This window comes from Bicyclus anynana, chromosome 7 (genome assembly GCF_947172395.1).
Source record: "Bicyclus anynana chromosome 7, ilBicAnyn1.1, whole genome shotgun sequence".
Classification (NCBI taxonomy): Eukaryota; Metazoa; Arthropoda; class Insecta; order Lepidoptera; family Nymphalidae; genus Bicyclus; species Bicyclus anynana.
In genome coordinates this window covers 17,858,293-17,883,655 of record NC_069089.1, presented here as the reverse complement: position 1 = coordinate 17,883,655, position 25,363 = coordinate 17,858,293, and the positions used below count along the sequence as shown (strand labels likewise).

The 25,363-nt window shown below is 36.7% G+C and overlaps 1 protein-coding gene across 1 annotated transcript in view; it reads left to right on the top strand.

Annotated features, from left to right (window-relative positions):
* LOC112045770 (uncharacterized) overlaps positions 1 to 25,129 on the top strand; it is a 128,821-nt gene extending 103,692 nt beyond the window's left edge. The window contains exons 2-8 of the mRNA XM_024082086.2: positions 14,644 to 14,797; positions 15,092 to 17,546; positions 17,816 to 18,002; positions 18,657 to 18,829; positions 19,922 to 20,147; positions 21,314 to 21,641; positions 22,415 to 25,129. Of these exons, the coding sequence (XP_023937854.2) occupies positions 14,644 to 14,797; positions 15,092 to 17,546; positions 17,816 to 18,002; positions 18,657 to 18,829; positions 19,922 to 20,147; positions 21,314 to 21,641; positions 22,415 to 22,826 (3,935 nt within the window). The 3' untranslated portion in view covers positions 22,827 to 25,129. The remainder of the gene's footprint in view (positions 1 to 14,643; positions 14,798 to 15,091; positions 17,547 to 17,815; positions 18,003 to 18,656; positions 18,830 to 19,921; positions 20,148 to 21,313; positions 21,642 to 22,414) is intronic.
* The last annotated feature ends 234 nt before the right edge of the window (positions 25,130 to 25,363 follow it).

Below are 25,363 nucleotides of genomic sequence, written 5' to 3'. Positions count from 1 at the left end.
AGTATATAGGTCATCAGTGATACAAAACTAGTTCCAAACTCTTGTCCGAAACTTGTATGAGCGACAAGTTCTCAAGGCGATGTTAGAACATTTACTTGTGTACAGTCACCATCAATAATAATGTATATGCGGGATTTTTGTATTTTAAGAAATTTGCATGCCAGTATATGGCGAATTGTATAATGTACCTACTTCAACATTTATTGTATACCAGGTAATGTAACTGTACAATTGCAAATAAACAAATTGAATTGAAAGTATCCAAACTTCGATATAAGTATTATAATTTGATTTATTTCTTCATCATCATCATATCAGCCGATGGACGTCCTTTTGTAGGGACTTCCTAAGCCGCCTGCATCCAGCGAATACCTGCGACTCGCTTGATGTCGGCAGTCCACCTATTAGGGGGGTCGAGTCGACCAACACTGCGTTTTGTTGTACGGCCATTCCAGCACCTTGGGACCCCAACGTCCATCGGCAGTGATTTATTTAGTTTGCACATATATAAAAGCCGACTCGTTTCGACCGCATGGTCACTCTCGCTGCAAGTTGCAGACAAATATGTAGGAGTTTAAGAAGAGTATTGCTCAAGATAATACTTTGTTAATTACATTCCTTGTTACTGGCAGTGAGAGGTGGTGTACGTATAGTAAGAAACATTAACGTACGAGGCATTTTTGTGCAGATGATGTTAGTGTAAAGCTCTAAAGATCCGTCGGAGCTAAACGTACCTATGTACCTACATGTAGAGGGATTTATAGTCGTTTCTGAGTGACATTACTTGTTTTTGTAGTGATGAATAGCAAAATGATTGTTTAGACAAAACTTAATTATGGTATTTTGGATTCTTCAATGATAGCCGTGCCGTGATAGCCCAGTGGATATAGCCTCTGCCTCCGATTCCAGAGGGCGTAGGTTCGAATCCGGCCCGGGGCATGCACTTCCAAATTTTCAGCTATGCGCATTTTAAGAAATTAAATATAACGTGTCTCGAACGGTGAAGGAAAAACATTGTGAGGGAACTTGCATACCTGAAAACTTTCTTAATTCTCTACGTGTGTGAAGTCTACCAATCCATTAGGCAGCATTAGGCCAGCGTGGTGGACTTTTGGCCCTCTCATCCAGAGAGGAGACTCGCTCAGCTCAGCAGTGAGCCGAATATGCGTTGATAATAGATGATGATGGTGATTCTTCAATGAATTGTTATTTATTATTGCCAGAGAATTAAAATTCAATTCAGTTTGTAATGATAAGCTAACGCTACATTACTGTACCTGCTTTGATAGAGTTTCCGGTTTTTAAGATATAATCAAGACACACCCGTTTGTGCTCCAACGCATACGCATATTGTTATTGTTAATTTAATCATGCAATAGTGATACTTAATACAATGTACTTGACCGATAATTTTAGTAGTATTCAATTCGTATAAGCGTTTAACAGATATGCCAACAAAATCGCTTCATACTCTGCATGCAAATCATCGTCCAATTTAGTCGGCATATGGTTGAGTCGGTAGAACTTCGAAGTACCTAGAAAAATATAAACAAGTTTTTTTTACTACAAACCCTACAAATATAAAGTGAAAAAGAGCAAAACAGGGTTGGATTAAAATAAATACCTTGATTAACAAAATATAAGATAGTAGCTATCCTAGTTTGCCTCTCAGTCTATTATGTTATTCTTTCAACCCATCAAACGGATTCTCATGAAATTGTGATTAAGCATAACTTGGAGAAAAAATGTGTACCTACTTTAACATTAAAATCTATTTCAAGAGTACACATTCGTAGAAGATGATGTTATGTAAGAATTTCAGTTACTTATGGCCCACATTAACTTGTTAGGTCCGCGTAGTAAAGCTGTAGGTAAGCACACGACAGGCAACTTTGAAGTTAGAACGTCTGTTGGTGCCTTAAGATACACATTATCGACCTATCAATCTGTACTGTGACAGAGTGTTGGGATATTTAATGGAGGTTTCCAAAATGGAATTTTATCGCGCCATCAATATAATATATTAATATGACCCTCGGGGAAATAATACATCGACTTATGTTAATCAATAATGCTTGAGCTCAATCTTGATTAAGAACTAGTCAGATATAATAGGAATAAACATAATGCAATATAATATATTATGATCGCGAATTATCTAACATTTTATTTTATAAAAAATTAAAACTTTATTGTTTATGTGATGTTAAAAGCATTTTGAATATATTAGAGTTTAAACCATCATGAGAAGATTTCATAATAAAGAAATAAGCAAACAGTTAATCTAAATTTGTCGGAATTTTCGGACAAGTTCCAAATCCATCCGGGATTTATAATTATGATTTTATACACGCGGCACGAAAAGTGTACACTTAACAAATGTCCGATTATTATTATTATCCTATAAGTATTCTATTCTAAGATTTGCTGTTCTATTCGATTATCATTTAATTAAAGGTTATTTAAACCACTAAGTTTTGCTTTTGAAATTGCTTTTTGGTATTAACATTTCCGAAATAAATACGATTTTAAAACAAAAAAAACATTGAAACTTATTTGACCAAAACTTTATTGTTGATGAGCTTTCATTCACAATTAATAAGCTACATTAATCATTGTTAAATCCACTCAATTTGACCGTCAGTGTAATTATGTAAATCGTGTTAGCAGTTTATTTGTTTATTCATAATCTGCGCATAATACTTACATGCAAGGTTACTTCTTTGTTCAGTAAGTAGGTACCACCGGAATGATTCTGTTGTTATATCAGGCAAGTGCTTAGTTTAAATGTTTACTAAATAAACATTATTATAAATACTTAGATAATAGTTATACGTAATGAAGTTTTTGTATCCACGTTACACGCAAGTAATTTGTATAATATTTGTTTTTGTTCTCATGAAATAATGTATTCATGCTAAGTTCCGCAGTTTTACTCGTATAGATACTAAATCTGTGGGAACATCGGGAAGAAATATAGCTTTTATACTATTCTAGACTATAATCCTTTGCTATTCTAGACTATAATAAGTAACAAACAAGTATATTATAAAGCCGTGTTGTAAGGATAATCTTTGGATCTACTAAAGTTATTTCGAAAATTCTTTTACCTCTAGAATGCCACGTTATTTGTAAGTGTCATAGACTATTTATCATTGTATTCTCACGCAAACATGAACTACTTAAAAAAAGGCAGAGAATCGGTAGATAAAGAGAAAAAGAGATAAATCCGAATCTCACACTGTACAGTTACGCTAACATGTGACCAAGTGAAGAGAAAATAGACATACTGTCGTCCAATAGCGCTGGAGCTGTCGACGTTCCATCGCTGTCGTACCAACGCAATGAAAGAGATGGCGTTATTTCCGTTGCGCCGCCATTGGTTGAATTTTGTCTATTTCTCATGACGAGATTATCTCGTTGGTCGCATGCTAGCGTTACAGATGGCTAATTTCGTGACTTGATTGGATTTGTTTTACTGCTTCGTTTTATAAAATATACGTTAAATAAATGTCAAATCACTAAGAAAACTGTCAGTTTGACAACTATATTGGAATGAATTTGCTGTCAAACGGATCCGATCAAGTTTCGCATTCAACCCCAGTTTTTAATTTGAGTATAATTATTATTATTTTCGAGTTTCACCGCACCGTAAAGCGCAGTGTTGGTCAATCCTCACTAGATGGACAGCTGGATGTATGCAGCTCAAGGGAATTGTGTTTGGAAGTCCTTAGAAGAGGTTTATGTCCAGCAATAGACGTTCATCCGATAATGATAATGATGATGACTATCCAGTTATAAAATTAGCGCCATTATTTTATCAAAATAAAGTAATAATTATGGTCATATACAAGACAGAATAATTACAGTATTACGTTAACCGGCGGCGTGACAAATTACAGCCGTTTCCTGCATCCTCTTTTACGTGTAATTACAAGGATTTATGTACGAATACATACAGCCTTCGTATCGTTTATGACCTGTATTTATGTCTGCAGTCTATAATATTTGACAGGGTTTTGTTGACGGTTTGACTCCCGTGAATCAAGAGCTTACTTTGTCTCGGCCTAATATTAAAGTGGACACTTAATTTTACGTATTTCTTATAAAATTGTTAATATATTTCGTATTTCAGGAGTCTGGTTGGCTTTGGATGACAGACCAAGTACATTTGTGTGTTTGTGTCGTGTGTGTACAACTGAGGATCGTTTTGTTAGAGAATTTTCCTTCCATTTATAGAGACGAATTTGAAAAACTCAAACTGTCCTTAAAAACGTCGATACAGAATAGCGTCTATATCTCGTAGATGCTTAGAGATGGAGTCCCCAACGAGTAGCTTTACACACGTTGAAATCTATTATAATAATTGAATACAATTGCACAATCTACAATGTAGCAGCAATAAAGCTAGATGTAGCGTTTTACTATGCACCCATTTATGTGATAATAGAAGCCGTATAGAGAGGTCACAAAGACTTCTGCCCTTCTACGACGATTTGCCATGAGCGGTGTTCAATACTGCTTACAATACAATTCAATACCATATTTACCTACCGAATGCATTGTACCTAAGTGATTAATGTTGTTGAATCTTGTTTTGTAATTTAGAAATGTAGGGAGATTTTTTAAATTTTTACATAGGTTTAAAATGTTGTTCTTTTATGTACAATATTTTGTGTTTGTATGTAATTTATGTCAACTGAGGCCAAAGTAGGTAAATTCTTAGTAAAATGTCATAGTTGTTATCGTAAGTTGTTGATGAAAATGTTAAGAAATTCTAGTTAATACTATTTATTACGTAGAAGTATAAAAAGACGTCATAGAAGTCCAAACATTCTATTACGCTTGCAAGACGCGCGTCCATATCAGGCGCCGCGTAGCTCGTTACTCATGAAGCTACTGCTCCTAAAATGGCGACTTGAGTCACGGAGCAACCTTCGATAGCCCTTTGCGAGGGCTTAAGATCTATGGAACGATGAGTGATTTACGAACATTGAATAAATTATTTAAAAAATCAATGAGATCTGTGCCAAATCCAAACTGAGTCTAATTAATATTAAAAGGTTTAAGTAGGTTTTTCATATTTAGTTTTATATATTTTTTACATATTCAGCTTTAATTTATTCTCGAAATGCCTTTGCGTTTGACTCGTGTTGATAGTCATTTTTTAATTGAATAAGACAGATTGATACGCGAGTGATCCTTTACCGATCCTTTACCGTTACTTTCGAGACCACAATATAATAAATGGTTTAGGTTTTATACTGTCTATATTTGAAAACCCTAGTAGATATATATTTAAAAATAATTCTGTGAGGAAGTTAGGTACATCTAGGCATGATTAACATAATTTAATTCAGCGTAAATACCTTATGCGCCTATGTAGACAGTCGCGTATATCGATGACTTCAGAACGCAGCAATTGCATTGAAGCCTGGAGTACACTGATGTATTTAGTTTGCATCTTGGAATAAACTTGCGATAGCTGGCTTAAAATCAAAATCAAAATCAAGTAATTTTGAAAAGGTTTCTTTTCCGACATAGTATCTTTTCTCTGGATCATGGTTATTTTTCAAATTTGGCCCAAAATAATGATGATGATCATCCCATGATTTTATACTTACACATATCACATTAGTAATAATAAATTGACATTTATTATTTGTAACAAAAGTGGACATTTTCAAGTAGGTATGTGCTTAAAATAGGTCCACGCTTTATGGGCTGTACTGAAGGCTGAGAGGTCCGGGGTTGGATTCCCATTCGCTGTCTTACTCTCTTGTGGGACGTACTCAAAGCACTGGCTTTTAGTTTGCCCGGAGATAAAAGAGGGATTGATCATGTTTGAAGGCTTGGCTTATTTTGTTTATGCTCTGTTTTGTTTATATTCTCTTTCCGGTTTCTTTTGTTCTCGGGTATATGTTATAAAAATCAATTTAGAATATAAACAATGGTTATAGAAGATTTGTACAGCGTCATAGTCGTAATATCTGTGTCTCCTTGAGATGATACCTATTAGACTAAAACACTTAGATGTGGCTTTAGAAATTTAATAAAATAGTAGGAATAAGCATAGTTCTACTACAAGTGAGTAGAGTGTGCCCCAAGCTTTACAAACCGTGACCGAACGTGGCTTATCAGCACGAGAAACGGGGCACGGATAGCGCGAATAGTTTCCACAAGTAGGTATCCTACTAAGCGTTTAGTTTAGGTCACAGGTTGAAGTAACCTTTTACGTCAGCGTTAGTGCATGTCAGACTCTCGGTCGTGATATCTGTCATTTTAACGATAACGGTTTAACTATAGTGTTTATAATTATAATTTAATATATAAACCCAAATTCGGCTCACTGCTGACCACGACTCTCCTCTCAGAATGAGAGGAGTTAGACCAATAGTCTACCACGATGGCCCAATGCGGATTGGCAGACTTCACACACGTAGAGAATTAAGAAAATTCTTAAGTATGCAGGTTTCCTCTTGATGCTTTTCCTTCACCGTTTAAGTGAATTATACCTATTTAAATTTTAAATAATAATTTTTATCATAACATTAACTCCTATTCAGCCTATTTCAAACAGCCAATTACAGAACTAGGCCTCGCTCTATAAAGAGAGAGGATTTAGAATGAAGCCCCTTTGCTCAGCTCTGTTGCGGATTGGCTACCTTAGAGTAATTGACTCCATAACAATATCACGTGACAGCAGGACTAGATAGTCCACGCCTTGTGTTTTGTGAAAAATCAGTGCATATGTGAAGGAAAAAGCTGAAATAAGTAAAGCATAGTAGTATATTATAGTACTTATGTACATAAAACAACATTATAGTTTAGAGGTTTTGTACCCGAAAGCTCTAAACTACTAATATGAGATTTAATTTGAAATAACGCGGTTATAGAAATACAATTTAAATTTCGAATACCGCACACAGGATGTGTGACATAACTATTGTGTGTATGTGTGTGTGGTCCCGCTAATAGAGTCGCTGCGAAATGTCAGTGTGTGGAGGCCGCGCGTAATGGATGGCCCCATTGTCGGTCACTGCACGCCGCAGGTGCGCCGGCTCTGCGATTTATCGATATCGATAACTCGGTACTTTATTGTATTCAATCTACCAGCAGGACTATGTATTTTAGTGTTTGATTCAAAAACATGAGCCACTACATCGAGTGGCAGTGATATTTGCAATCATTGATTATTTCAATGAAATAACGTTAATTTACATTTTTAAAACCAGGTGGCACTAGTATTGTAGGAGTAGGGGCAATATTTAGTCAAAATAACGTTAATGATTTATCAGATCTTGCAGATGCTACGAAATCCCGATCTCCAAGCAAAAGGCTCAATACCTCTACGGTTAACAGTCCGGGCTCATATTCAAGGTGTCTATATTGCTAATATTCTTAATATTAAAAAAAACTAGTAAGTATATCACATACATTAATATTATATTTTTTAGAATCATCCATAAATTGTATAAAAATAGGTTACATATTTCAGTATTGTTCCAAGTCCACTAAGAGTAAGGTTGGAGTGAAAGTATAAAATGATTGTCTATACTAGAAAAGAAAACAAACACAAACAAAACAACTTCAAGTTGAATACTTTCTTTCGCTCTTTTTTTTTGTTGTCTACTTTTTATTTAATTGTATTGAAAAAATATATTTTATAATAATATGTATGTGTAAATATTTACAAAACAATATGTAATTATGAATTTTAATTTTTTTTCTATATTTTATCGAGTGTTTACGATGCCAGCACTAGTGTAACGGTCCGCACTGCTAGCCAAGCGACAATAGTTGATTGTAGTCGCAGATATATTGAACATACCAAATACCAATGCACGTTGCGGATTTATTGAAAGAGAATGCTTACTGAATGCACACAATTATTATGTTATATATAATATGCTATATGATTTATATATTCACTACAATTTATCGAGGCATATACAGACATTCAAATATTAATGTCACAAACACTAAAAAGCATGTAAATAAATATATTATTTTTTCTTTCTTTCTTTTTCTCTTAAATGTTGTTTTCTATGTCTGACAACATATAGGTGCAAAATTATTATTATCGGTTTTGTAGATAAGATGTAAAAGAGTAGTCTTTAATTATTATTTAATTAAAGATTAAATTTATTTAATTAAAATAAAAGCTGGCATGTTAATAAGTAAGACAAAGATATAATTAATTTGATTACGTAAACGGAATGAAATATAGCTAAATTAATATGAAGAACTTGCTAGTAATAATAATAATCGTATAATTATTAAACTAACTTCTGAACTAAATCAACTAAAGCAACTATCTCGTAGGTATATGATTTTAAAACCTATATTTGAGTCACTGGGTTATGACTTTGCATCGTAAGATCTTGGGTTCGATTCTTTCTTCACATCTTGGCTTTTCTCCAAGATATTCTCAAACGTTGGGAAATACGTTGTACCCCTAAGTCGAGATAATGATGATGATGAATGTATTAGGTGCTGCGTCAATTCAATTTAGTTATTAACGAAATCTTGAAGTTTTGCTAATAACCTACGAAACATGCGTATATTACACTGTTTCTATAGAAATAGCATACTGTGGGAACTGCGGGCAACCGTTTACAAAATACAATACGCTTTTTACGCGTTGGGTCTGCATTGTTACATTAGTGATACTCTTTGTAACATTTTTGTAACATTAGGCAAAGCGAGCGTTTACTTAATAGCTACGCTTTGTTATGACGTTATTTCATTAGTGTGACTTTTCTCAGTAGCTATCGTTGACCATGACAGATATGGGTAGATTTATAGCTTTCTGTGCAATGCCTCTTTTGTTTCATCGAATGCTCATAGACCTCGCGGTTTCACTCGTGTAGTTCCTGTTCTCGTAGGAATACTGCAACCTGTTTCATCATTTTCATATAGGTTTATTATTTATTTATTAAAAATAAATTACAAAACTTAAAAAGGTAAATTAAACGGACAACCACAAAAATCACAAAGATTTGACCTTGGTGTCCATCTGCAACTAAGCTTAAAAATAACTTTAAATATAATAATATTTTCTTAAAAATAACTTTAACTAAAATAATATTTTCTTAGAAATAACTATCATAATAACAATCACTTTGTTATTCTTAACAAACAAAAGCAACTGAATCTCAGAGCCTTCGCACCTTCAGCAACTTACAACAAAAAATCCTCGTTATTTTATCGTATTTACCCATAAATTAACTTATAGTCGATGGTTTTATCTTGTATAGCTTAAGGGCGTAGCTCATTAAAACCACTTGGGACCTGACCCTTCCGCTTCGCCTCGAGTATTCTTTGTATGAATTTGGATGGGTATGCGCTCACTACATCAACTCCGTACCATCACCGGATCACCTCGCTCGCCGTGTACTGTTTCTTGTAGCCATCTTTCTCTTACTTACGATCCATCTATCACCAAATTAAATAGAAGAAATATTAGGCAATACCCTATCAGTCACATTGATTCAGTTTAACTTAGACTGTTCCATATAAAATAAGTAAGAGCGACCTACATATATAAGTAGGATACACGTAATTGATTACTTAGCGGTACATTTTGATAGTGAACACTACGCCTGTAGCATGTTATCTGATAAGATCACGGACCCTTACTGATTAGTTTATAAAAGAACAAGTTGCCTGTGAACTTTAACTAGGCATTAATGTTGCAAAATATATTTTCCCATGGCTCGGGCCGTTTCACTGAAATTAGTTTAGGGTTCGCCTTCATTGTAATATTATTTATAGAAAACAGAATTAATTTAAATTTTCCTTATCGAAATAATTACAATATATGTATAAGCATGAAGAAAATATATTACGTAAATTAAAAGTTGTGTAAACGGCGGCCCATGTGCTAAATTGCAATAATTAATTGATTATGTAACTAAGATGTTCAAACATTAGGAAGTGTTTCGAGTAAATCTTTGTCCAGTGTATTTCAACCCTATTTGTAATAGTTAAATAAAAAAAGAGCAAAGGAGATGGTCCATTTCAGGCCCACTCTTGTACCCCGTATTATTAAAAAATACAAGGATCTTATTAGAATTTATTAAAGTGAATAAATGTAACTAAATAAAAAGAATTAAATAAAATTAAAACCCAAGTTTTTGAGTTATATCAAGATGGCACCATAAAGCAACTATGACATGACAATTGACAGTAAACGTCAAATCGATTACTCCATTGAAAACGTGATCGATCCGCCATTATTACCCGTATTAGTGTTGCATTTCTTGGGAGATCATCATCATCATCATTTTCAGCCGATGGACGTCCACTGCTGGACATAAGCCTCTTGCATGGACCTCCAAGCATAACGATCTCGAGCCGCCAGCATCCAGCGGTTTCCTGCAATCCGCTTGATGTCCTCTGTCCACCTAGTGGGGGGTCGACCAACACTGCGCTTTCCGGTGCGGGGTCGCCATTCCAACACCTTGGGACCCCAACGTCCATCGGCTCTTCGAACTATGTGGCCTGCCCATTGCCACTTCAGCTTCGCGACTCGCTGAGCTATGTCGGTGACTTTGGTTCGTCTGCGGATCTCCTCATTTCTGATTCGATCACGCAGAGAAACTCCAAGCATAGATCGCTCCATCGCCCGCTGAGTGACTTTGAGCCTTCTAATGAGGCCCATAGTTAGCGACCAGGTTTCGGATCCGTATGTCATCACTGGCAACACGCACTGTTCGAAGACTTTCGTCTTCAGGCACTGAGGAATTTCGGACGAAAAGATGTCGCGGAGTTTTCCGAACGCGGCCCAGCCGAGCTGGATTCGGCGATTTACCTCTTTCTCGAAATTGGACCTTCCTAACTGGACTGTGTGTCCTAGGTATATATACTCGTCTACAATTTCGAGCGCAGAGTCCTCAACAATAACTGGGTGGAGCGTTACATGAGCATTAGACATGACCTTCGTCTTGCTCATGTTCATTTTTAGGCCCACACGTTGAGAAACTCTGCTGAGGTCGTTGAGCATGGTACTAAGGTCATCCAGAGTCTCTGCCATAATGACCACATCGTCGGCAAACCGTAGTTGAGTGATGTACTCACCATTGATGTTGATGCCAAATCCGTTCCAGTCCAGAAGCTTAAAGACGTCTTCCAAAGCGGCGGTAAATAGCTTCGGGGAGATCACATCTCCCTGTCGCACTCCTCGCTGCAATTGGATTGGTCTCGTAGTCTGATCCTGTATACGGACTGACATAGTGGCGCTTTCATACAAACACTTCAACACTTGGATGTACCTGTAGTCGATCCGGCATCTCTGCAATGACCTTAGCACAGCCCAGGTTTCCACCGAATCGAAGGCTTTCTCATAGTCCACAAACGCTAAGCAAAGTGGCTGGTTATACTCTTCGGTCTTCTGTATAACCTGCCGCAGCGTATGAATGTGGTCTATGGTACTAAAGCCTGCTCGGAAACCGGCTTGTTCGGGAGGCTGGAAGTCGTCAAACCTACGAGCGAGACGATTCGTAATGACTCTCGATGGTGTAAGGGGGAGGCTAGTACCAGTCAGCCTCCCCTACTGCCAACCTCACCTGCTCGTGGTGCACCCTGCAGAGGGACCGACGAGGCTCTGGCGACCGATAAATGGCGGTATAACCATTTTCAATTTCGACTAGACTTACAAGTATCACAGACCGGTGTCGGGCAGCAGCGACACCGGTGCGAGAAGTCTAGGACTGCGAATGACCAACCCGCATGCCCAGCGTGGTCATTTATGGGCATAAAACCTCATGGATCTTGGGAGATAATGAATATTATTTCGAAAGAATTAAAGTAAATTCGTAGATTTGTTTAATCAAAAATAGCCTATTATCCTAAATATTTCCGCTAGTGACTGGACCTGGGTCCCATACAATTTTGGACCATCTCCTTTAAACAGTCTGCTGCAGGGCCATGCTTCCCTCTTTATAGGCGAGGGCATATGGATACCTACCACTCTAGTCCAATGTGGGTGGAAGGGCTTAGTGTGATAATGTTAAATTATTTAACAACGACTATGATTTTTCTCATAGTGCAAGCCCATGTGTTAATTCTGAGTAAAATCTTATTCCATACCAAATTTCAGCTAAATCGGTTCAGTAGTTGCGGCGTTAAAGAGTAACAAACATCCAAACAAACATCCAAACAAACATCCAAACAAGCATCCATACAAAATTTTGCGTTTATAATATTAGTAGGATCCGAATACTAAAGTTCAAATCAAATGAGTGTGTAGAAACTAAACTCAAAGTACAACTGTGGACGAGTCCTAAGTCTGCCGATGTACAAAATTGTGAAATAGCTTGGAAAAACAATTAGGCCAATTCAAGCAATTCCAGCGCTTGACTAGGAATGTGAGAGGCTGGAGAACAGCGCGCTAGACTTTCGAAGTTTATGTAGAGCTCAGATATTTATGTACCTGTAGATTATAATGGGGCCGATTACGTTGGTCACAATTCAGCTTAATCTTTGCTCCTTAAAATTGCAGTTTTATACGTTTTATATACGTCAATATTTTAGTGTTTAGTAGAAACAGAACTATTTGTTACTCTTTCGGGGAAGTTTCACCTTCATGCTTCCTGCACCAAGCACCATAACTGTGTTGAGACTGGAGAGGTTTGTTTGCATGTTTAAAGATACACAGTGGCGTGCCTAAGGTATAAAAAAGCTCAATCATACATGGTGTAGACAATGGTGAACACAAGGAAATTGATATATTAAGTTAACGAAAGTGCACAGTCTACCCTGAGGACTGATTATGAACCTGTCTTGGAGAGGAATTTTCCATGTACAATTTATAAGCATAGTACCCTAAGCAGGCTACTGATAGTAATAGTATTACCCCGAATTAAAACTCATACAATGAGCTCCGTTACACTAAGCATAAATTATAATAATTTAATGACATAGCTAAATGCCTAGATGCAAATAGGGCACGACTTATCAAAGGTACAATTTATTCTATAATGGTTATCATTTGACGCATTAATAGTTCTCATGACAGTCTTTCACATGTCAAGGTCCTAACGAGTAGCTCGTTTGCATTTTGTATAGTGATGTACTTAGTATATAAATCGATTACGCTCAAACTTATTACAAAATCGATTTTAAGCGCATTGAATTTTTGTTGGAGGATAATTTAGTTAAATAATTTTTTGTTTACTACACTTTGAGAAAGAGTTCGTTATTTATTGGATATAATATCGTAACGAAAATAGCATCCTTCCATAAGTAATAGAGATTTTGAAGTTAAAATATAATATTATTTTTTAAAATAAGATATAATTATACCTTAGGTAAATTTATTTAATTACCTAAATGATTTTCTAAGTAGCTTGTGTAATGTGTATATTATGTACATGACCGTATAATATTGTCTAATCTTGTATTATATCATACATCTATACTAACATTATAAAGAAGATAGGTTTGTCGTATTATATGGGGTAATCTCTGAATCTTCTGAACCGATTTTAAATATTATATTAGCACTAGAAAGCCGCGTTATTTGTGTGTGTAGGCTATATTTTACTCCCTTATACTCATGAGAACGGTACTAAGTACTAAGCGGGTGAATCCGCGGGGTGTTGGTTAGTCTATTATAAATCATTTATTTGTCTTAAATATCTTTAATATTTAAAATCGATTTCAAGTCACTCGTCTAACGACTCACAGAATCGATTTCAATTCAAAAGTGCAATGATCACATCACTAGTTCCATCGCCTATTGTCTTGTTTTGAGGTGAAGGATGGAAGCAATGGTTGATTACGCGCCTAATTATTGTCACGCAATCCACCGTTTGAGGTCGAGCGATTTGTGGCGACCAAATTATAGTTGCAGACGTTTTGGAGCTTAATGAACGATCCTAATCATAACTAGCCGCCCTCGACTACATCTGAAGAACATTTGAAATAGCATTAGATCAATCGTAGTTCCCAAAAATGTTGGACCTGAATCGCATACCAGTTTATATTGTCTTTAGTTTTTGTACTAAGTTTATTTCTCTTCTTCTGAAATCTTTTTAATAAAAAATTTCAACTAAAAAGTGAAAAATATTATCGTACCAATTCACTAATCGGTTTGAGCAAAATAGTCGATGCTGAGCCAAATAGGGTCTTTAATTTTTTTTGTACCGACTTCAAATCGGCAAAGCGCTAAACGTAGATGTCATACAATGTTATCCCTTACAACGACGCAATGCAACGCACTAATGAAATCGCCCTTATCTATACTAATATTATAAAGCTGAAGAGTTTGATTGATTGAACACGCTAATCTCAGGAACTACTGGTCCGATTTGAAAAATTCTTTCAGTGTTAGATAGCTCATTTATCGAGGAAGGCTATAGGCTATATTATCCCCATATTCCTACGGGAACGGGAACCGCGCGGGTGAAACCGCGCGGCGTCAGCTAGTAGTTTTATAAAAGAACATTTGCCATATCGTTTAAATATGACCAATATTCATTCCCCACCAGTCGGAAAAGACTTTGTTACGCGTGGGTAGGATAATAGTCCAGCGGACGGGGTTCCCTCGGAGATTAGTCGGATCTCTTCATAGTGAGGTATTGAGGCTTTGACTGCATACCGGTTATAGTTACTTATAAGTCTCGTTACCTGTTCCAGGCACGAATCGGCGCGCCACCACGGCTAGCAGCGCGAACACGACGCGCGACTCGCAGCTGCTGTCGCTGCTTGCCGCGCGGCGCCGCCAGCTGCTGGCCGGCAGACTGACCACGCACATCAACACCATCGCCAACCTGGCGCACAAGCCTCACAAGTAAGCCTCTACTACATTATACCATTGCCGACCTGGCGCACAAGCCTCTACTACATCACACCATCGCCAACCTGGCACACAAGCCTCACAAGTAAGCCTCTATATAAGAGGTGTGCCCCCTGTTCATTTGGATGTGATAATAAAGTTGATATTCACAAATAAAATTATCAAAATATTTGGTTGTGTTTAATCGTTATAAATTTTTTAAATACTTATTTTTACAATTAGTTTTAAATCTATTATTTTTATTATAAATTAATTATATGTTGTTAAAGTTTTTTTTTTCTATTCCAGGGGAAATACAACATTTGCTCAGTTGGAAATCCGAGACTCTAACAGCTCTGTTGTGAGGAGGATCACATTTGATAACTCTAGTAACGAAGCGATTGCACCCACGTTGAAGCTTGTATCCCGTGAAGGCAACAAAGAAATACGCCAGGACGTGAAACCGCACGAAATAAGACATTTGTTTATTCCTAGGGTACTGTACCAGGAGAATAAAAGTAGGGCAGGGTTTTTAAATAATAGGAGAAAAGAATTAGGAAATAAAACGATTGTAGCAGAGACGACGACTGAAAGTGCTATAATTTATGTCCCACCTGAAAAGTTAGAAGGGCTCGATAAAGAAGTCGAATTAGATCCTGAAGAAGAGTTTCAGGTTGATGAATCTAATCACGGACTTTACTTGTTAAATTACTCAGACACTGATAACATAACCCAAGGTTCACCCGATTTAAATAAAACTACATCGAGTAACGAAATCAAAGAAAATGTTACATATCAGTTAGAAACAACAACAGTTGTTTCAGATGAAAATGAAAAAACGACTGTCTTGCCAAATAAACAAGAAAAAGAAGAAAAACCAGAAGTTAACTCTATAGCAAATAGCACGGATATACAAAATACCAAATTAGAAGAAATAGATAATGGAAATAAGTCAGATAATCAAACATTGTTTATGTCTGAAGAGATATACAATCATTTTCGTCCACTAGAAACGGAATTACCTGACGAGGATATGGCTCCGTTTCTATATTTTGGCCAAAAACTAGCCGGTCAGGCAATCACGGACAACTTAACCAATTCTCCCTCACTTTCGGCATCAACAAAGTCCGTCAATTTCATAGCAGCTCCTCCGGATAAACGGAAATTTAATTCAAGATATTCTGCCACTGAAAAATATAAAAATACTAGCGCAGGTGAAGAAGAAATAAATGAAGATATGGACGTATCTGTTGTAAAAAATATTATAGAGAAGAATAAAATAAGAAACACGGTTAAGGGGCCAGCACCAGCAAGGCACGTAGGATTAGTAAATGCTTATAGAAAATATTCAAGTACAACTCAATCGACGCCAAAGCCTCAATCTGTTGTACAATTGAATGTGACTGAACTAATAACACAAAATACTACACTGACTTCGATAGATAAAAGTAAGGATAATGGTGTAAATAACACTTCCATGACTAAAGAAGTTATGACAAATACAAATATAACCCTTATACCAGAAGCTTTGACAAATAAAACTAACGCTGTCGCACAACCAAGAAATTTTACACGAACATATTTTAATTTACGCCGTCGACCTTCTAGATTAACTACATTATCTAGCACCGAAAACAGTTTACCTGAAATAGTAAACGCTACAACAGAAAAAGCTTCCACTTCAGTTTACACTGCAGTTGTTACTTCTGTATCAATAACATCGTCTATAAAAGGTCCAAATAAGACTGATGAATTAATTAAAGAACCCGAAAATTCTACAGTTACAGAATCATTAGAACATCTTAAAAATACTACTGTACCAAAAGTTGTTACGATAAATGAAACGGAAACGACAAGTACCACATCGCCAATTGTAACTGAAAATGTACCAAAAAAGCCCTACAGACATAGGATCCGGATAAGAACCACCACAACAGAAGGACCTTTAAAAGCTAATCCAAGTTCAAAGCCATTAATAACTCAAAGAACATTAGAGTTTCCTATAACCAGTGACAAATATATAGGAGATTTAAAGCAAGAGACAACTACTTCAAAAATATCTGAAAGACTGGCCAGTTTGTTTAAGCAAAATGATAATGTCAACACTACTAATGGTTTAACAATAAGACCAAAAAATATATTGAAAAGACGTAGACCAACAACAACAACATCAACTACAACTACCACTACTACCACGACCACTTCTGAACCATTAACTACAACATCAATTAATGAAACTGAAGCCTATACCACTCCACTTATTATTCCAACTACAGTGCCAACTACTCGAGCAGTAGAAACGACAGAAACATTTAAACCTTTTGTTGTTGTATCACGGACTTCTTCGCAGTCCAGTTCAAAGCCCCTTATATTAACAGTTAACTCTTCCAAAGATGCTAACAAGACCCTGACTACTAATCAAACTGATGGCAGTGAAGATAGTAATAATACTCAAAACGAGGAAGTCGTGATTGAAGCTGAAAAAACATACACAACATCATACGTATTGGCAGGACTGGGATTTTTACCTGTAGTAGCGGTTGTGGCGTTTGTTTTAAGAAACATAATGAATAAAAAGACCAAAGACATTGATACCGAATACGAAGGGTATTTCGAAGACGGAGGTGACATCAAGAAGGAATCGCCGATAACACCAGTCGCTCGCCCGCCTCTGCCCACTCCTGTTAAGCCTGACCAAAAGTGGGAGTTTCCTCGAAATAAACTTAGATTACAAACTTTGTTGGGACAAGGAAATTTTGGCCAGGTATAAAACATTTCCGTTTTTGTAAAATTTTGGAGACATCACTTTGAAGCTTAGAAATTAACAAACAATCTGAAATGCATATCTGCAAAATTTCTCATAATCACTTCAATCATTTAACTTTCGTACTATCATTTAATCTAGTAACTTTACACAATATTTAATAAAAGTTGTTTAAGTTATAAATTACGACTTTTTTCGAAATTCAAAACCTAACCTATCGTTGAGAATGAATTCCAAAAACTAGTGGATATTCATTTATGACTTTTCAGGTTTGGAAAGCCGAAGCAGATGACTTGAACGGCCACGATGGGCTAACGCGTCTGGTTGCAGTGAAGACAATCAAAGAGTCCGCCTCACAGAAGGAGAAGCAGGAGCTGCTACACGAGATATACATCATGCAGAAGATAGGAACCCATCCGAATGTGGTCACAATACTTGCTTGTTGCACTGAACAAGGTACACGTTTTGTTTCATTCACTGCAATAATCTACGTATATGGTTTTCTTTCTGACTTTGAAACTGATGAATTGACATAAATGAAGTCAGCCGATCGTCTGAGCTTGATATGGGCTTATTTATGAAAGTAGCTGTATCTAAAACAATATAAGCATTCCAGAAAAGTATGATATTCTGTGCCATACAGGTACATTACTTTTACAAATGAAGTTGCCCAATTCCGAAACTTTAAATTTACAATGAAAACTACACTTCAACCCATTATTATCATCACAGATAATATTTTGAACATTTCATTAAATTCGCTTTCTATGGTATTTAGACGACAATTTTTAAGCGCAAGTCATTTTGGTTATTAAAAAATAAATAAGTATACGGTCGAATTGAAAAACCTCCTCCTTTTTTGAAAAAGATCGCTCGTAGTTACGTCTTCATAAAAGCCTTTTTAGGATTCCTTAGTCCACAAGGAACCTTTATAGTTTCGCCATGTCCGTCTGTTTCTATAGTAGTAAACTTATCGCAACTAAAAGAATGATGAAAACGTTAAAATAAAATGAAAAGAATAATGGTTTATTAGCCAGAATTCCGGAATTACAATGAATGAGAATACTTTTGATGTGTGTAGGTATTCATTCCTTGCATATTTGTTTCTAGAACCGTATCTGCTCATAATGGAGTACGTGATGTGTGGCAAGCTGCTGACGTACCTGCGCGAGCGCCGCTCCCGGCCCGACCGCTTCAGCGGCAGCGGCGCGCTCACGTCACGAGACCTCACCGTGTTCGCCTACTGCGTCGCGAGGGGCATGGACTACATTGCCTCCAAAGGAGTGAGTTATTACTGCATTCATTTGTTAAAAAGTATGAAAATGCTTATGTATTTCCACAAGATCTCACGCGGTGAGGTACGCCTACTGTGTCGCGAGGGGTGTGGCCTATACCCGTCGCAACACAGTAGGAGTAGGAGGAGATATAGTCTATACTCCATACCATATGGTGTAGAGACTATATCTCCTCCAAGGGAGAGAGATCATTAGTATTAAGCTGCTGACATAATGTATTTACGCCAGCGTCTCTCTATATCAGCGTAAGATTCTAAAGATCACACCGTGTTCGCCTACTGCATCGCGACGGTCCTGGAGTACATCGCTACCAAAGAAGCGAGTAATTTTTTACAGTAATAGTTGAAGGAACAAACAGTTCGTCTACCAGATGTCTAATGGAAACTCATCGCCTAATACAAAGTGACACCAGTGGCGTAACTACCCAGCGGCTAGTCAGTGCAGCGCCCCGGGGCCCTTAAAATCAGGGTGCTCTCGAATTTCTCGAAAGTCTCGATCAAACTGAACTTTCGAAAATTTCTCCCATTTTCAAATTAAATATGACAAGTTGCAACCCGGCTTTGATCATAGCAACTCCTCAACTCAACTGTTAAGTGAAATTAGGAAAGTATTTATATATTTAATATTTTTACTTGATAAAACCTAACTAGTTTAGATAGTAACTAATGGGGCCCTTTTTTTATTTGCACGGGCCCTTGGTTACGCAACTGAGTAACACTAATCTAAATTAACCGACTTCCAAAAAGGGGGAGGTTCTACGTTCGGCTGTATGTATTTTTTTTTAAATAAACGAACCTTTCACTTCGCAGAGCACACACGTTACGATCATCTTACTACGAGTTGCTGAGTCTTCTTTGTCTTCCTCTCATAGCTGCAAATAAGTACAGCGATAGTACTTTCTTGGACGAGTTACCGCTGCTTTACTTTGACTGTTGTCTGTCATCAATTTCAAGCATAATTTTATATGCACTCACCATCATCATCGATATTTTTAATGGGTTAAATACACAACTCTTTCATAGAAGAAGAAAGGACAAAGGTGCTTAATTTTTTTATAAATAAAATAACACAATTTTCCAGATCGTCCACCGAGACCTGGCCGCGCGGAACGTGCTGGTGGACCACAACAAGCTGTCGAAGATAGCGGACTTCGGCATGTCGCGCTGCGCGGGGGCGGGCGGCAAGGGCGGGCGCGGCGCGCTGCCGGTGCGCTGGATGGCGCCCGAGGCGCTGCTCTACAACGTGTACAGCCACCAGACCGACGTGTGGGCCTTCGGGATCCTGCTGTGGGAAATTGTCACGCTCGGTGAGCACCACAACCAATGATTATTTTATACTAGCGGACGCCCGCGACTTCGTCCGCGTGGAATTTAGTTTTTCACAAATCCCGCGGGAATCGGATATTTTTCCGGGATGAAAAGTAGCCTATGTGTTAATACAGAGTAAAATCTATTTCCATTCCAAATTTCAGCCAAATCGCTTCAGTAGCCGCAGCGAAAAAAAGAGGAAAATACTTACTTACACATACATACTTACACACTTTTACACAAACTTTCGCCTTTTTAATATTAGTAGGATACGACTAGAGATATGTTACGCGCCTGCTAAATCACCGCAAAAAGTGATCCGAATTTAGCGACTCCACCTCCCTCCTCGACCTCGACATTTTAGACAATATTTAGGTATTATGTGTTTAAATAACTTTCGTTGTTTAATAAGCGACTAAATGAAATTAAAACAATTATGCACATTTGTCCGCCTCACTTTTGATGCACTGATGCCCTGTTTCTAGTATAAAATATCGTTGCTCAAAACAATATGTCATCGCGGGTTAATGATGTTCTGATGTTTTTCAATGCACGTTTTGGTAATAGAGCTTTTTGTGACAAAGGGGAAGTAGATATTTTTTATTGGATATAAATCTCATGACATGAGTGACTATATACATACACATACAGTACAAAATTAAAGTTAATTAGGAAGGAGTAGACGTTTACTGAACCTACCTCTGATGGTTTTGGAAATCATACCAGAACGCTAACTAACTACGGCCCTTAATTTTCACCAGATCAAACTTGAGTCAAATAAGAAAAATATAAATTCCCATCTAATATTATATTGGAATCGAACCCAGGACTTCTCTGGTGAGACCAAGGCACGGTCAACTGCGCCAGAGAAGATGTTAAGGTAGCAGGTAGGTTTAAGGAAGCAGAATTTTAACAACAAACAAACTGTTTCAGTTTAAGGCACCTACCTAACTTGTGTATGTATGTTAACAATTATAGTGTTTACCTACACTGGAGATTTAATTGTTAACGGTGTTTTTCTAATGTTCGACACTCGATAGTTACTTACCGTACTAACATATGGATACGTACAACACAAACTTGCAGCTTTCATAAAATTACGAAATTATAGCTAAACACTCGCACAATAAGTACGATAATTTAAAAAAAAACCTTCTAATTTCAGGTTCAACGCCCTACGCAGCGATGTCCGGCCGAGAGGTCCTGGCAGCAGTGACGGAGGGCTACCGACTGGAGCGCCCTCCTCACTGCAAGCCGCAGCTGTACCGCGCCATGCACTCCTGCTGGCACGCCGACCCCACCCAACGACCAACGTTCGCCACCCTCAAGGCTCAACTGGCTGAGCTCCTGGACAATGAGCCCTCGGAAGGAAACTACGTAGACCTGGACTCGTTTTACCAAGAGTCCTCTGTGTACAGCGATCCTTCGGCGATTATTCATGATGATGACGGCTTGTCGGCGGAGTATGACCGGGAGAGGCGGTGCTTTAGAGAGTAAGTATCCGCAACTAAAAATTTTAAAAGAGAACTCCTATTACCCAAATACAGTTATACTTTTATTTTTCAAAATTCAAAATTCATTTATTTCAAGTAGTCTCAGTTTACAAGCACTTTTTTTTTTATTCTTTACAAGTTAGCCCTTGAGTACAATCTCACCTGATGGTAAATAATGATGCAATCTAAGATGGAAGCGGGCTAAATTGTTAGGTGGAGGATGAAAAATCCGCACCCCTTTCGGTTTCTACACGGCATCGTACCGGAACGCTAAATCGCTTGGCGGTACGTCTTTGTCGGTAGGGTGGTAACTAGCCACGGCCGAAGCCTCCCACCAGCCAAAAACTTTTGACACGTCAGTTGACTATTTGTAAAGATTCTACCACCGGTTCGGAAGGCAGGTTCTGCTGAGAAGATACCGGCAAGAATTTTTTTTGTCGTCAGTCATAGTGGATGTTGAATAATTTACTTATTTGTATTTTTTGATACCCATATTTATATATTATATAAGAGGTATTTGTCATTATTATCAAGGATAAGAAACGCACAGTAGGAGTACCTATATTATATTTATTGATGTTAACCATTACTTTTAACTATTTAGTAGGATCACAGAAAATTTAATAGTACCTACGTAGAAACAGTTACAGATTTATAACTTATTTTTAAAATAAATTAATTAGGTATTTATATTGATTTCAATAACAACATAATTGTTCTAAAGTACACTATTAAATACATTTTTTTATTTCAATTTATTTAAATATTTCCAGGTTACAAACGGGTCCACCGAAATTCGACAACCGGGCATTCAATTTGCGGGACGAGGAGCTGCGAAACAAATTCGGGATCGGGACGCCGCGGATGGGCGGCTTCGGGATCCGGGACGTCCCGTTCAACGAGCGAAACTTCTCCGACGGAGAGTTCAACGAACGAAACTTCCAAGACAAGAACTTCCCGGACAGAAGTTTTCCAGACAAGAATTTCAACGACACGAACTTTACTGAACGTAAAGACGGCAAGCTTTCCACTTCCAGCTTCCACCGCGAGAGAGAGAGAGAGAACCCGTTGGTCAGTAGGAACAGTTTCAACGGTTTCCCGCGGATAGGCACGAGGGAAAACCATTTTCAAATGACCCCCGACGGAAGGAATAAGAGAGTCCCAGAATTTGAGTGTGACATTTGAGATATGCTTTAATTTATAATTGGAACATATGTAGCAATACAAATTAAGGACACATGGAAATAAACTTATAGTTAAGTTTAGACGCGTGGCAGTGAAAGGAAGAACCTGTTCTTTATAGAAATTAAAAATTAATGGATTGAAGGTTTAAAGACCCTTCACACATGCACAGTACAGCCTTACTTTGGATGTATGCGGTTGTGAAAGTCTTGCCTTGACTGGTGGTGAACGGAAAATAAACGAGAAAAAGATATTTAATGTGACAGTTAGCTTTAATTAGGAATTTGGTTTTCCTTAAGTGGTCATTCTAACAACTTCGGGTGCATAGTGTTAGTACCATCAATTATAACAATATTTTACTACTGATACAGTATTTCAAAAGGTTTGTAGTCATAAGCCTAAATAGAGCCTAGACCGCAAAACGTATGCAAATTAAAAGTTTGTCATTACACTCTGTTCGTATTATTACTGCAATGTGAAATACAATCTGAAATTCAATTAATTGAATTTGTAATTGCCTAATTATGATGACAAAATTTCAAGGACAAGAATTTTATTTATTTATTAATGAATTTAAATACACATTGTTAATGAGTTGTATTTAATGTCACAAATAATGCATCGTTACACATTTTTTGAGTTGTATTTAATGTCACAAATAATGCATCGTTACACATTTTTTTATTTAGGTATGTTTTTAAAAATGTAAAAATATAGACTCTAATGTAATGGAGTTTATTTTATGATTGGACCCAAACAGCAGTAGCTGTAGTTACACACCCCAATTGTTCTTTAGCTACTAATGTTAACAAATAAATTTCAATTAATTGAATTTCTTGATTGCAATGCGTTAGTTCCAATTGCGTGAGCTCATGACAAAATTATGCTTTAAGTTTCAATTTCAAATTGTTTGAAATTCTGTAAACTTAGGTCTTGTGTATTTTGTAAATAAACATTAATTTATAACAGTATTTCGTCGCAGTGATGACATGTGTCTAACAACTATACATATAATATGATAGGTATGTTGTAAATAATAGTTTTACGCTGCTAGGTTAGGTTTTGTAAAGTAAAAGTTAAAACTTTAAAGAGCACGTCGTTCTGACACAGAGTTTGAAAGAGTTTGTTTATCAATATATAGTCTATTTCATCAATTTTATGTTTTTATAATCTTTAACAATAGGTATATCAAGTGTAAAGTTTTGTTGTGTGCAAATATTTAAATCGTTACATAATATGAGCGTCCTTAAAATGCACTTAAAATAAAAACTTAGGGCCACTGCAAATATGTCGAGGCCCATTGTTACTATTAAATTATTATTGACCTTGGCGGGGTTGAAATAAAGTTGAAAATTAATTAATACGTATGCTCTCGTCGCCTCTTAGATATTAGTTGTCGTGTTAATTAATTTTCGACTTTATTTCGACGTGGTAATAATAAAATTCATTTAATAGTAAAAATTGAGCGTTACTGCGCCTCAGCAAATATGTAGCGGCTCTACTAATTGATAATGGTATCTACCTATATCCGTGACTAAGGTCTTTATGATATTTCATATTACAATATTTCAACAAATTATCGAGAACAATAATGTGTTTAATCCGTCATAATACATATTCGCTTTATTAACCATTAGTGTTAACCATTGACTTTTTTTCTTGTTAGAACCACCGATACGTTGTCGTGTTTAAAATAGTAGATAGTAGTTAGCTTGCAGTACATGTAGGATGGTGCGGGTGACAGTTCGTTTCACTATTGAAAGTTTGCCGCGGTTCACGATAATAGTATGTATTATGAACGTCATATAGGCGACGATAGCATAGCACCGTACTCATGCTATCTAAAAACACTTTAATTACTTAATACAAAAGATCATGAAGGTCACAAATATCGAAAACTTTGTATATTTCTTTTAAAACACATAATATCTTCGTTGCTGTTGTCGCAAATATACAGCTATAGGGCAGTAACGATGTAAATATTTGGATTTTGTGCGAATGAGTTTCACCACATGTAATAAAATTTAAATTAACATTAAAATAATCAAAGATTTTATACATGGTGCTAAAATACAGTGTTTTTTTATTTCAGATATATAACTTTATTGTAAATATGGTTTAACAAATGTTTAAGTATTATTATATTTTTATATTACTAAGAAGCTCTTCCATTTCAAAATCTCAGTTCAATACTACTTTCTAGTCTCTAAAATGTATAATTCTATTGGATTGTTACGTGATCTGATTATTGGGTAAGTTTGAAAGATTTATTTTATATGAATAAAGTATTGAGAGATATAAATATATTTCTTTGTTTTATTTACGATCGAAACGCAATAGTCAGGTAGTAATCCGTAGAACATTTTTTACAACTTATTTTTTACATTTTTATTCTTTACAAGTTAGTCCTTGACTACAATCTCACCTGATGGTAAGTGATGATGCTGTCTAAGATGGAAGCGGGTTAACTTGTTAGGAGAAGGATGAAAATCCACACCCCTTTTGGTTTCTACACGGCATCGTACCAGGACCCCCGTTTT